Raw genomic sequence first — 14,031 nt, 5'->3', positions numbered from 1 at the left:
ATAAATAAATAAGGTTGAACAACTTTTCTTGTGTTTGTTTCTGTGACGGTCTGCTCCTAACTAAACCAATCTTTCTGTAAGATAGTAGGTTACCTATATTTTTAGAAACCTTGTATATTGTGTACATTAACACTTGGTCTATGATATATGGTGCAGTGTTTTGTCCCAGTTCCTCGATTGTCTTTTTATTTTGCTTCCAGTGTTTTCTCATGTATAAAGTACTTATTATGTAATTAGATTTATGGGTCCTTCCTTTAGGGTTCTTTTTTTTCCATTTCCATCTTATAAAGGAATTTCCTCATTTTTTCCTAATACTTACATGGTTTTATTTTTAAAAAAATTAAATCTGTGTATAATGTGAATAATTGGTTCATTTTTATCTCTTTTAAAATAGCTATTAAGGTAGCCCCCACCATCATTCATTGAAAAGTCCATCTCTTCTTGGCTGTTTTGAGATGCCACTTTTATTGAGTACTAAATTTGCACATGCTGTTGGATTTATTTCTCTACTTTCTATTCTGTTCCAGTGGCCTTTCTATCCATACATTTTGAGGACATTTGGCATAGTTTTAATGGAAATTGTCAAGGTTCTGAGCTTTTTTTTTTTTAATGCCAGCTGTCTAGATATAATGCTGCTTCAATTTCTAATATTTTTTTATTAAGGTATTATATGTGTACATATCTTACCATTGCCCCCCGCACCCCACTCCCATACATGCCCTCACCCCCCAATATTTTGCATCCGTTGGTTATTCTTATATGCATGCATTCAAGTCCTTTAGTTGATCTCTTATCTCCCCCATCTCTCCCTAACCTTCCCGCTGTAATTTGACAGTCTGTTTGATGCTTTACTGCCTCTGTATCTATCTTTTTGTTCATCAGATTATAATGTTCTTTATTATCCACAAATGAGTGAGATCATGTGGTATTTTTCCTTCATTGACTGGCTTATTTCACTTAGCATAATGTTCTCCAATTCCATCCAGGTTGCTGCAAATGGTAAGAATTCCTTCTTTTTTATGGCAGCGTAGTATTCCATTGTGTAGATGTACCATAGTTTTCTGATCCAGTCATCTGCTGATGGGCACCTAGGCTGTTTCCAAATCTTAGCTATTGTAAATTGTGCTGCTATGAACATAGAGGTGCATATATCCGTTCTGATTGGTATTCCCAGTTTCTTAGGATATATTCCTAGAAGTGGGATAACTGGGTCAAATAGGAGTTCCATTTTTAGGTTTTTGAGGAAACTCCATACTGTTCTCCACAGTGGCTGCACCACGCTACATTCCCACCAGCAGTGCACGAGGGTTCCTTTTTCTCCGCATCCTCGCCAACACTTGTCGTTTGTTGATTTGTTGATGATAGCCATTCTGACAGGTGTGAGATGGTACCTCATTGTCGTTTTGATTTGCATCTCTCAGATAATTAGTGACTTTGAGCATGTTTTCATGTGTCTCTTGGCCTTCCTTCTGTCTTCTTTTGAAAAGATTCTATTTAGGTCCGTTGCCCATTTTTTTTATTGGATCATTTATCTTCCTTTTATTAAGTTGTATAAGTTGCCTGTAGATGTTGGAGATTAAACCTTTATCAGCGATAACATTTGCAAGTATGTTCTCCCATGCAGTGGGGTTTCTTGTTGTTTTGTTGATAGTTTCTTTTGCTGTGAAAAAGCTTTTTATTTTGATGTAGTCCCATTTGTTTATTTTCTCTTTAGCTTCCATTGCCCTAGGCGCAGTATCAGTGAAGAAGTTCTTTCGGCATATGTCTGAGATTTTGCTGCCTGTGGATTCCTCTAGTATTTTTATGGTTTCCCGTCTTATGTTTAAGTCCTGTATCCATTTTGAGTTTATTTTTGTGTATGGTGTAAGTTAGTGATCTAGTTTCATTTTTTTGCATGTATCTGTCCAATTTTCCCAACACCATTTATTGAAGAGACTGTCTTGACACCATTGTATGTTCATGCCTCCTTTGTCAAATATTAATTGAGCATAGTGGTTTGGGTCGATATCTGGATTCTCTATTCTATTCCATTGATCTGTATGTCTGTTTTTTGTGCCAGTACCAGGCAGTTTTGAGAACAGTGGCTTTGTAATACAGCTTGAAATCTGGTATTGAGATCCCTCCTACTTTATTCTTCTTTATCAGGATTGCTGTGGCTATTTGGGGTCCAATTTCTAATATTTTTGTCTTCAGTGGTTTGGAAAGGAAATCTTTGTATTTGTATCCACTGAATTAAATCATTGTGCCTTGGAAACAATATAAACATTAATAGAATAATATATTTTCTGAAGTCAATTGTCATACAATTTGACCTTAGAATTGTCTCTAAACAAATTTACTTAGTGGGTCCTTTTCTACTTCTACCAATTATAGTCAAACCTCGTTTCATAAATGTCTCCCATCTATAAGAATTCAGTTCTCAATCAAGTTGTTCACAGAAAAGATGTGGACCAAAATTTCAGTTTTCCACCTGACAAACCCTTTCATGCTGATACCTCAGCATAACAGAAAGCTTCCCTCAGGCAACAAAGGGAAGAATGCTTTTGTTGCTGGCCAAATCAGTTGATGATTAGCACAATTTTAAAACATGATGACACCATCAAGAGTGCTAATGTTGCTAAAGGTGTGAAAGTGCTCACAAAACAACTATCACAGGCTTTTGAATAGGTAGAAAACCAGTTGATTGAATAAATGAAAAGCAGGTAGCAGCCATATATGAAAATTTCGTTTAAGGCTAATAGGGGATTGTTTGATAAATTTAAGAAAAGAATTATTTATTTGTAGATTATACAGCATATTAGACATGTACTGTGTATAAGAAAGGTTAAAATGGAATAATTTGAGGGTCTGAAAATGATTAATTCAATTTACATTATTTCTAATGGGAAAGAATGATTCTATTTCTGAACAAATCACTTCTTAATCTTTTGGAATGAATTATGTTTGAGAACTGAGGTTCCACTGTACCAGTAGAAGAGCAAAGCCTCTTAGTTTCAGTGTTAATTAATATGTAATATCTATGTCTTAAATTACCTATTAAGACTGCTTAATCTACTTTCCCCATCAAAGGGAGAGGTTTTGTTTACATTATTCCTTGATGAGTTTAAGCCTACGTACAATAATAATTTTTTTGTATTAGGCTATATTAATGTATTCATGTGTATTTAGGAGGATGAAAAGGCTGCTGCTGAGATTTATGAGGAATTTCTTGCTGCTTTTGAAGGAAGTGATGGTAATAAAGTGAAGACATTTGTGCGTGGAGGTGTTGTTAATGCAGCTAAAGGTAAGCATGAATATTATAGCCCTTGTGTAAACCCAAAAGCTTTGGTTGAATGACCAAGATAATTATGAAAGAAGTTTGGTTGCTTTTGAATTTAATGTTTCCTTTCTATCAGCACCCTCTAGTGGTGATATTAATTATCAAAATAAGTGGCCAAATGTGGATTAATGAGAATTGGAGCCAGATAAGTTTTAAAAATATTTACTACCTTCCAAATTTTAAGACAGCAGAACACTCTGCAAAAACATTAATATATTTCAGTTTTAATATAAAATTATAAACTTAGTATTTTTGAGACTATTATGTATCAGTACTAAAAGCATTTTATTTTTAAATACAAATAGCAAGTAAACAAAATTTAAATAATGTGAAATTAATATTGAAACTTAGTATTTTAAATTTCAGAAGAACATGAAACAGATGAAAAAAGAGGCAAAATCTATAAGCCATCTTCAAGATTTGCAGATCAAAAAAACCCTCCAAGTCAGTCATCCAATGAAAGACCACCATCTCTTCTTGTGATAGAAACCAAAAAACCTGTAAGTCCTTCTTAAATAAGTGATCACTTACGTTGATGACACTGTCAATAGTACTTTTAGTACTTCCACTGTAAGCAGGACTTTGGTTTCTTTTTAATTCTTTTGGGACTAGATGTTGAGTTTTGGACCTTAATCTTCCTAGATGAGAGAGAATAATTTAGAATAGGACATGTAGATAATAGTTCGTGCTCTTTGAGTACTGAGCATTTGCTATTACAATAGTCATAGCATTGAAAAGCAAGTGAAAAGTTGACTATAGTTTAGTTGTAAATATAAAATAATGGGATTGTATTTTTAAACAATTCTGAACTGAGATATTTGTATACCTTGGAAGACTAAATATGTCCCATGTCCCACGGTGTGTCTGGTGCTTGGTACATTTTTGGAATTTATTTGGAATTACTACCAGAATTAGTGACACTTGTAAGTATCCTCAGTGCTAGAAAAGTTTTTATTTTTTGAGGGTGAGCTTTGTATGTGGGAAGGTAGATAGATGTCATTTAAAAGTCATCCTTATAAAGTATACAATTCAGTGATTTTATTTTTTTAGTATCTTTAGTTGTACAGCAATCACTGATCTCTAATTTCAGAATATTTTTATTATTCCAGAAAGAAACTTTATACCTATTTTTAGTCATCACCAATCCCTGGCAACCACTAATACACGTCCTGTCTCTTTGGATCTGCCATTTCTGGACATTTTACACAGATGGAATCATACAACACAAAAAACTCAGCCTTTTGTGTCTGGCTTCTTACATTGTGGGTTCATCTATGTTGTGGCATATATCAGTACTTCATTCCTTTTTATGGTTTGATGATATTCCATATTATGGATATATCACATACTGTTTATCCATTTATCTCTCTTTTTTTAAAAACATATTTTTATTGATTTCAGAGAGGAAGAGAGAGATAGAAGCACCAATGACGAGAGAGAATCATTGATCGGCTGCCTCCTGCATGCCCCACACTGGGGACCAAGCCCACAACCCAGGCATGTGACCCCAACTGGAATCGAACCTGGGACCTTTCAGTCTGCAGGCCGTTGCTGTATCCACTGAGCCAAAACAGCTAGGGCTACATTTATCTCTTGATGGACATTTGGATTGTTTTCACTTTTGGCTATTATAATAGAACTAGAGGCCTGGTGCATGAAATTTGTGCCTGGGGGAGGGTGGTCCCTCAGCCTGGCCTGCACCCTCTCCAATATGGGACCCCTTGGGAGATGTCCGACTGCCAGTTTAGGCCCGATCCCAGTCGGACATTCCTCTCACAATCCGGGACTGCTGGCTCCTAACTGCCTGCCTGCCTGCCTGCCTGCCTGCCTGATCACCCCCTAACTGCTCCCCTGCCAGCCCAATCGCCCCCAACTGCCCTTCCCTGCAGGCCCGGTCGCATCCAACTGCCCTCCGTCTGCAGGCCTGGTTGCCCTCAATTTCTCTCCCCTGCCAGCCATCTTGTGGTGGCCATCTTTTGATGACGTGGGGGCAGCCATCTTGTGGCAGCCATCTTGTGACAGCATCATGGCGGCCATCTTGTGATGACATCCTGCAACACCACCTAGGCTTTTATTATATAGGATAATGCTAATATAAACATTCACATATAGGCTTTGTGTGGACATGTGTTTTCAATTCTTTTATGTATACCTAGAAGTGGATTTGCTGGGTTATATGGTAAATATTTGTTTAACTTTTTGAGGAACTGCCAAACTCTTTTCCAAAGTAGCTGTATCAGCAATGTATGAAGATTCCAATTTTTCTATATCTTTATCAACACTTGTTGAAGTGTCTGTCTTTAAATTTATTATAGTCATCTTAGTGGGTGTGAAGTTGTACCTAATTGTATTTTTTTTATTTACATTTCCCTAATGATGCAAAACATTTTACATGTTTATCATTTATTTATAACCTTCTGTGGAAATGTCTTTACAGATTCTTGGCCCATTTTTTAATTTGCTTATTTACCTTTTTTTGTTTGATTGTAAGAATATTCTACACCTTTTGGAGTCAAGTTCGGTTTATCCGTTTTTTTCTTTTGTCATTTGTGCTTTTGGTGTCATGTCTAAAAAATTGTTGCCTAAGGTCATGAAGATTCACTCCTGTGTATTTCTCTAAGAATTTTATAGTTTTAGCTCCTATATTTAGGTGTGTGAACCAGTTGAGTGAAATTTTTTATACAGTGGTGGGCAAAAGTCGGTTTACATTTGTGTGTATGTGAAACACAGTTTATTCTTGTATTTTTATTTATTGTATTATAACTATACACCTACTTTTGTTCACCCCTGTATGGTATGCAGTAGAATTCCAACTTCATTCTTTTTTGCATGTGCATATTCAGTTGTTCTAGTACCATTTATTAAAAAGACTATCCTTCTCCTTTGAATTATTTTGGCTCTTATAAAAGGTTATTCTAAAAGCACTTTTGAAAATAATTTTTTTAGGACTATTACATGCAACTTTATTTATACACACACACACACACACACACACACACACACACACACAGAGACATATTTTTTTAAATAATTCTTTATTGTTGAAAGTATTACATATGTCCCCTTTCCCCCCATTGACTCCCTCCAGCCCACCAGCCCCAGGCCTTCAGTACCCTATTGTCTGTGTCCATGGATTATGCATATGTGTATACAAGGTCTTTAGATTAGCATCCAACCACCCACCCTCCCCCATCTTCCCTCTGAGATTCCGCACTCTCTTCCATGGTTCTATGTTTCTAGACCCACTTTGTTCAGCAGTTTATTTTGTTACTTAGATTCCACATATGAGTGTGATCAAGTGATACTTGTCTTTCTCTAACTGACTTTTTTCACTTAGCATGATACTTTCCAGGTCCCTCCCTGCTATCTTAAAGGGTAACATACTCTTTTTTTACAGCTGCATAGAATCCCATGGTATAAATGTACCACAGCTTTTTTATCCACTCACCTACTTGTTTGTTTCTAGATCTTAGCTATTATAAATTGTGCTGCTATGAACATAGGTAGGGGTACATACATTCTTTCTGATTGGTGCTTTGGGTTTCTTAGGATATATTCCTAGAAGTAGGATCACGGGGTCAAATAGCAGTTCCATATTTAATTTTTTGAGGAAATTCCATACTGTTTTCCATAATGGTTGCACCAGTCTGCATTCCCCCTGGCAGTGTACTAGGGTTCCCTTTTCTCCACATCCTCACCAGCACTTGTCATTTGTTGATTTGTTGATGGTAGCCATTCTGACAGGTGTGAGGTGATACCTCATTGTCGTTGTGATTTGCATCTCTCGGATAATTAGTGACTTTGAGCATTTTTTCATATGTTTCTTGGCTATCTATGTGCCCTCTTTGGAAAAGTGTCTATTTAGGTCCTTTGTCCATTTTTTTATTGGATTTTTTGTCTTCCGTTAAGTTGTATGAGTTCCTTATATATTTTCAATATTAACCCCTTATGAGATGTATCATTGCCAAATATGGTCTTCCTTACAATGGGCTCTCTTTTCGTTTTATTGATTGTTTCTTTTGCTCTGCAGAAGCTTTTAAATTTGATGTAGTCCCATTTGTTTATTTTCTCCTTTGTTTCCTTTAGCTTAAGAGATGTATCTGTAAACATATTGCTATGAGAGAAGTCTGAGATTTTGCTGTCTATGATTTCTTCTAGGATTTTTATGGTTTCCGACTTATATTTAAGTCTTTTATTCATTTGAGTTTATTAGTGTGTATGGTGTAAGTTGGTGGTCTAGTTTCATTTTTTTTGCATGTATCTGTCCAATTTTCCCAACACCATTTATTGAAGAGACTGTCTTGACTCCATTGTATGTCCTCGCTTCCTTTGTCAAATACTAATTGAGTGTAGTGGCTTGGGTCGATTTCTGGGTTCTCTGTTCTATTCCATTGGTCTATATACCTGTACTTGTGGCAGTACCAGGCTGTTTTGATTACGGTGGGTTTGTAGTATAACTTGAAATCTGGTATTGTGATTCTCCAACTTTTTTCTTTCTCAAGATTGCTGCAGCTATTCGAGCTCTTTTTTGATTCCATATAAATTTTTGGAGTATTTGTTCTACGTTTGTGAAATATGCCATTGGTATTTTAATAGGGATTGCATTGAATCTGTAAATTGCCTTGGGTAGTATGGACATTTTAATGATGTTGGTTCTACCAATCCATGAACACAGTATATTCTTCCACTTGTTTATATCTTCTTCCATCTCTTTTTTTCAACATCCTATAGTTTTCTGAGTACAGGTCTTTTGCCTCCTTGGTTTAGTTTATTTCTACGTATCTTAGTTTTTTTTTTGTTGCAATGGTAAATGGGATTGTTTCTTTAGTTTCTATTTCTGAGAATTCATTATTGGTGTATAAAAAAGCCATCAATTTTTGGGTGTTGATTTTGTATCCTGCTACATTGCCAAATTCATTTATTAAATCTAGTAGTTTTATGATGGAGTCTTAGGGTTTTCTATATACAATATCATTTCATCTGTTGAAAATAATTTTTTAAAAGAAAGTCTAAAGATATTAATGATTGTTTTTAGTAATTCATATCCTCCCAAGGTAATTGTTTTGAAGAGTGCATATATTTGGTAGTTTTGTTCTTGGAAGTTCAGTTACTTTTGCACCTCCTCCCCCTCCCCTCATAGCTCAGTTGTTTAGAGCCTCATCCTAATACCCCAAGGTTGTGGGTTTCATCCCCCCCCCCCACAAACCCCCAGTCAGGACACATTAAAAAATCAACCAATGAATGTGAATGCATAAATAAGTGGAACAATATACCCCTCCCCCCCCAAATCAATAAATTAAAAATAAAAGAACTTATTAAATTTTTTTTACCCTACTTCTTCCAACAATACTCAGGCTTGATTATTGCAGGCTTTTGAGGGCTAATATTAGTGGCTCCTTTACTTTAAGACTGATAGTTGTCATTTTGTTTAGTTGTTTTTATTTGTTTTTTAAATTTAATTCAATTTTTTCCATCACCATTTATCACCTCTATATCCTCTTCCAACTCCCTTTACCCTCCTCCCTCCACAATCACCAACCTGTTTAATTGTTTTTAAAATTGTTAAATACTTAGTTTGAGAGAACAGAAAGGGAAACTGATAACAGAAGCATTCATTCTAATTTAAACAATTAAAACATAATGGCACTAAAATAAAAATTATTTAAAATGATTATTGAACCATTGGTTTTGCTTAACCGTCTTTTGTTTGAAGTATAACTTGTCATATCCTTCATAGCCACTGAAGAAAGGGGAGAAAGAAAAGAAAAAAAGCAATTTGGAACTCTTCAAAGAAGAATTGAAACAGTAAGTTTACTAGTGCTGAGAATGGCTATCAGAGGTATACTGAGCTGATACCTACAGATGGCAGGTATGAAGAATGGAGCATACCAGTTAGCTACTGCTAACTGGTTTACCATGAGGTTTCTTTAGATATTATAGTGGTATTTTGTGGAGTATGTTTGAAAATGTATCATCCAGCATTTGGGTTGCTTGCATTATGTGGATGCAATTAAATTAATTAATGTCCGGAGTCCTGTTTGCAGTGGAAACAAAAGTTACTGAAGAGTGGGGATAAGGAATGGTCAGACTTAGCCAAGAAAGAACAAATTCTTGGTTTTAATGTTGAATTTCTTCCTCACCTTCAAAGTGGGCTTTGTAATTCATTGATTATATGATATATCAGAAATTTTCTCATAACTCTGTTATAGCTGAGGGACTCTAATCTTATTTGAAGGTAATATCTGGATAAGTTCTGATTTTATTAAATGTGAACAAACAAATTTTGGCTCATTATTAGTGATTTTAAATATTTTCAACAGAATTCAAGAAGAGCGTGATGAGAGACATAAAACAAAAGGCAGGTTAAGTCGATTTGAGCCTCCTCAGTCAGATTCTGATGGTCAGCGGCGTTCCAGTAAGTGACATTTATTTTAATGTTTATATTTGTGATTAATTATTCTGAAAACTAAGAATTGTGTTTTGTTTTGTTTTTAAAGTGGATGCGCCTTCAAGAAGAAATAGATCATCTGGTGGTAATACAGTTTTTTGCTCTTTTAATTAATAAAAATTGTCTAGACTTTGTGTTTTTCAAATTATAATTTTTATTTTATAATTTTTGCTCTTTGCTTAGTTCTCGATGATTATGCACCTGGGTCACATGATGTGGGAGATCCAAGCACTACTAATTTATACCTTGGGAATATTAATCCACAGGTAATATTAGAAAAGTACAATGAATGTTGGTTTATTTGCTTTTATACTTTTTTGAAGAAAACTGCTTTGTGAATCAGTAAAAAAATAAAGTCAAGAATCTGCTGTAAGCAGATTTGATAGAACTAGAGTCTTTAAGGTTATCTTGCTGGTATGGGCTGAATTGTCTTGCTGTTCTTATTAAGGGCTTGTTTCCTCTCTATAATTGCACTATGTGCACTCTGACTTTGAACTGTTTTACTAGGCGCTGATTTTCATTATTTATCACATGAGGATATGGCCAGTGGTGGACAATATCTTCCTGATGCATATTTGTATTTTTTGTCTTTTATATGTTAATTCTTTTTACCACATCAGTGTTAATTATATTATGAGGGATTTATAATATAATTATATATATATATATATATATATATATATATATATATATATATATATATATATAGTACACTCTTTCTTAAAAATTACATATCTTCTGGGACCCATTGCATATTTATCCTTTTCTCTGTTCTTGATGACACTGGTAGCTGGGTGCTGGAAAAAGAAAAGGTGATGAGATCCTTTTTTTTTCTTTCTTTCATTGCCGACAAATAAAAAATCCTTAACCTAAATGTGGTAATTACTGCTGCCTGAGAAAACATTCAGCAATGCCCAAACAGACTTATTTTAGATGCAGGGATCTCCAAAGGAGAAACGGGGGAGGTAGAGGTGTGCTTTGATTTCTCCAGCCACTCAGCCTCTTCACCCAGACTACTTGTTTACATAAAATAGTGAATGTCTGGTATGAAAAGATTTGGGAATGCCCCATAAAAACAGGATTTTATTTGTATAGCAGTCCTAGTACTTGAATGGAAAAATGTAGCATTAATATGTCTCTCTTCATTTTGCAAAAACTACTTTACTTTCTGTTGCGTAGAATTCTTTCTTCCCTTTCTTTTTGGCATTCAAAAAACTCTTATGCTTTTGAATAGATGAATGAAGAAATGCTGTGCCAAGAATTTGGAAGATTTGGACCATTAGCCAGTGTGAAAATTATGTGGCCTAGAACTGATGAAGAAAGAGCAAGGGAGAGAAATTGTGGCTTTGTGGCCTTTATGAATAGAAGAGATGCTGAAAGAGCTTTAAAAAATTTAAATGGTAAGAAGGTTTTTATTTTTCATTTATAGAATTCAGACCTTTTCTTTTGGTTCTGGAAAGTATGATATAAAGATTTTGGAGAAATAAGTGGACCAGAAATGGAAAGGTTAAAAAATTCATTTAAATCCCTGAAATCTTTTATTTTCTTTTGTGAGTTATTACCAAGGTGATCTTTCTTTTTTTTTTTCTTGTAGGAAAGATGATTATGTCTTTTGAAATGAAGTTAGGTTGGGGTAAAGCTGTGCCTATTCCTCCACATCCAATATACATTCCGCCTTCTATGATGGAACATACGCTTCCCCCACCTCCATCAGGACTGCCTTTTAATGCGCAGCCAAGAGAGCGGTTAAAAAACCCCAATGCTCCCATGTTACCACCACCTAAAAACAAGGAGGATTTTGAGAAGGTAATTTAAAAAAATGTACATAGGGCGCATATATTTGTAAATACTAAATCTGTGGTAGTATTTCTTTTCAACAATTATATAGAAAATGTGTAATTCTGTTTGGCAACTCTTAAGTAGATGTGTGTTCCCTGCCTTAGCCCATGGATACCCTGTTTGAAATACTAGGTCCTATTTTTATTGTGGCTACCATTTCTTTTTGACCACTTATTAAGTCCAGCTCCCCCCACTTCCTCATTTGTCCATTCTTGTATCCTGGTTTGCTTAAGTACAATATATAAATTTACTTTGTTCTGAGAAAGTGATACTTTGTATTTAGTTAAGTGACTTTTCAGTTAGAAATACCTCCTAAATAGCTAAACTGTTTGGATGGCAGCTAGCTAACATAGTTCTCAAGATGAGGTATTAGAATATTTAAGAGCATATGTGATTTTTAAAAACATTAACTACTCTAGTAAAAGCAAAGGGTGAGTTTTTAATTAAACATAAAACCAACTTAATTTCAAGTTATAAGAATTTGTTGGTTGCATTATGAGTTAATTGCAACTGGCTGGTTTTAAAGGCTTGGGAATTTAAAATGACAGGGCTGGTTTTAAAGGCTTGGGAACAAAGTAGCAAACTATATTATGGTCAGAAGCAAAAGTTAATTATTTCACAAATTAAAATCTTTATCTGATAATTCTCAGTGTAGTACCTAATTCAGTGCATTGATGTGCATTCTGGCAGGAATGTTCTGATTCTTTGCATTTGGTGAACATTTATTGTTCACTGGACACATCCATTTGATTTTATGTAATTGCTTAGTGTATAATTACTTCAAAAGCAGTGATTGCCTGCAAAACTTGTGATTAGATGTGTAGTATTTTCATTGCATATGTATATTTTTGCTTGTTACTTGTTAACAATACTCACATATTCTATGTTTATTATCTGATGTGACTTCATATACAGACTCTGTCGCAAGCCATAGTCAAAGTGGTTATCCCAACAGAAAGGTACATGTTTTTCTTTATTATTACTGATCTAAATATAGACAATATCCCCTTCTGAATTAAAAGAAAAAATGGTGTTGAGGAAAAGGTGATATCTTGACTGAGCAATGGTTCCTTCCCAGTACTTTTTGGGGGATATGTGAAATTTAACAAGTATACTGTGCAATTTTATGCCATTATCTGTTTTGCTTTTGTTACCATTGTAGGGAATTTTATAGCTTTGGTAGTTAGAATGTGTTTAATAGATTTGATCTGGTATTTTTAGTTTAATCGCATTAGATTATTGTGATGGGAAAATAAGGATTTTAAATGTATCTTAAATCTTAGATAACTTTCTAGTTGGACCTAATCTGTTATTTTTCTTTGTTTTTGTGTTTAATATGCAACCTTAGTTTGAGTTTCCTTATTGAAGACATAGCTTTGTTTTTTTCTGATTGAATTTAAGAAGGAATTCCTATTAGTTTCATGAACACTAAACCTATTAGAAACTTTTAAAATGATAATAAAGTTTTTTGGAATTCTTTTATTTTCCTTTCTTTTTTCTTTTCAACATAATGTTGAAGCAGAAGAATTCATGCTGTAGGTATGCTCTTGCTCAGTCAAGTTAAGCCTTTTCCCAAACACAGGAACACAACACTGGTTGAATAATAAATGAACACAAAAGAATACCAAATTCTCTTTGACATTGGCCTTGGTGAGCAACACCAGCTGAACTGTCTGCGGCAGCGGGGGACCAGGAAAACATCATGGGATGGATTGGGAAAGTATACAGTTTTTGACCAGACATTGGTACGATCGACTGCAATAAATGTGGTTTTATTATAACTGAGAAACATTTTTTTTTGTTTTTTTTTTGTTGTTGTTGTTGTTGCCCAGAATAAGATAATTACCATTTTAAAATAAAATAGTACACTTAAAATATATCACCTTTTTGTACTACACTGTTTCATTCCGATAGTAAAGTCAGCCTTCTTAAAAGAAGAAACACAATCTTAAGGAAAAGAGTGTGATTACAGTTATTTAATAATGTTGGTTTCAAATTAGAAATAACTAATTGTCAGATTCTGATTTTAAATAATTATATGCAATATTTTTAAACTTTAAATTTTCTAAAAATAGATTTTATCAGTTACAAGCCTATTTAAAACTATAAGTGGGTTTTTTCTTCCACTGATAAATCATTCACAGGAAAGTATTTTGTAGCATTCAAAAAGCATATATTAAGTAGTAGCTTTACATGTGGCTCAGCTTCTTTGTAAACAAAATTTTGAGTACATTTTGCTAAATGTCTTGACGCACTATTAGAACGAATCCTTTGTTTTAAACTTGCTAAACCATTTTTAAATCTATCTTTAATACCTAAGTCAAGTTAGTTTTTACTTAATTCATACAACTTTCTGAATGTATAGCATTTATCCACCTAGAAAGTGACTTTATACTGTATATTGTGACACATAAGATTTCCCTTT

At 34.3% G+C, this 14,031-nt stretch overlaps 1 protein-coding gene across 3 annotated transcripts in view; it reads left to right on the top strand.

Moving 5' to 3' along the window:
* The window catches only part of U2SURP (U2 snRNP associated SURP domain containing), a 74,950-nt gene that overhangs the window by 23,146 nt on the left and 37,773 nt on the right, over window positions 1-14,031 (top strand). Inside the window, exons 5-13 of one of the 3 annotated variants that reach the window (XM_079766926.1) lie at window positions 3,169-3,283; window positions 3,686-3,819; window positions 9,057-9,124; window positions 9,640-9,734; window positions 9,817-9,849; window positions 9,951-10,033; window positions 11,002-11,167; window positions 11,362-11,573; window positions 12,522-12,565. In XM_079766926.1, coding sequence (XP_079623052.1) covers window positions 3,169-3,283; window positions 3,686-3,819; window positions 9,057-9,124; window positions 9,640-9,734; window positions 9,817-9,849; window positions 9,951-10,033; window positions 11,002-11,167; window positions 11,362-11,573; window positions 12,522-12,565 — 950 coding nt within the window. Of the gene's footprint in view, window positions 1-3,168; window positions 3,284-3,685; window positions 3,820-9,056; window positions 9,125-9,639; window positions 9,735-9,816; window positions 9,853-9,950; window positions 10,034-11,001; window positions 11,168-11,361; window positions 11,574-12,521; window positions 12,566-14,031 lie in introns of those variants that run through there. The other 2 variants (XM_079766925.1, XM_079766927.1) reach the window with 2 other exon arrangements.

This window comes from Cnephaeus nilssonii (genome assembly GCF_951640355.1).
Source record: "Cnephaeus nilssonii genome assembly, chromosome: 3".
Taxonomy (NCBI): domain Eukaryota; kingdom Metazoa; phylum Chordata; class Mammalia; order Chiroptera; family Vespertilionidae; genus Cnephaeus; species Cnephaeus nilssonii.
The sequence above is the reverse complement of the archived record's forward strand: the minus strand, read 5'-3'. Positions and strand labels throughout refer to the sequence as shown.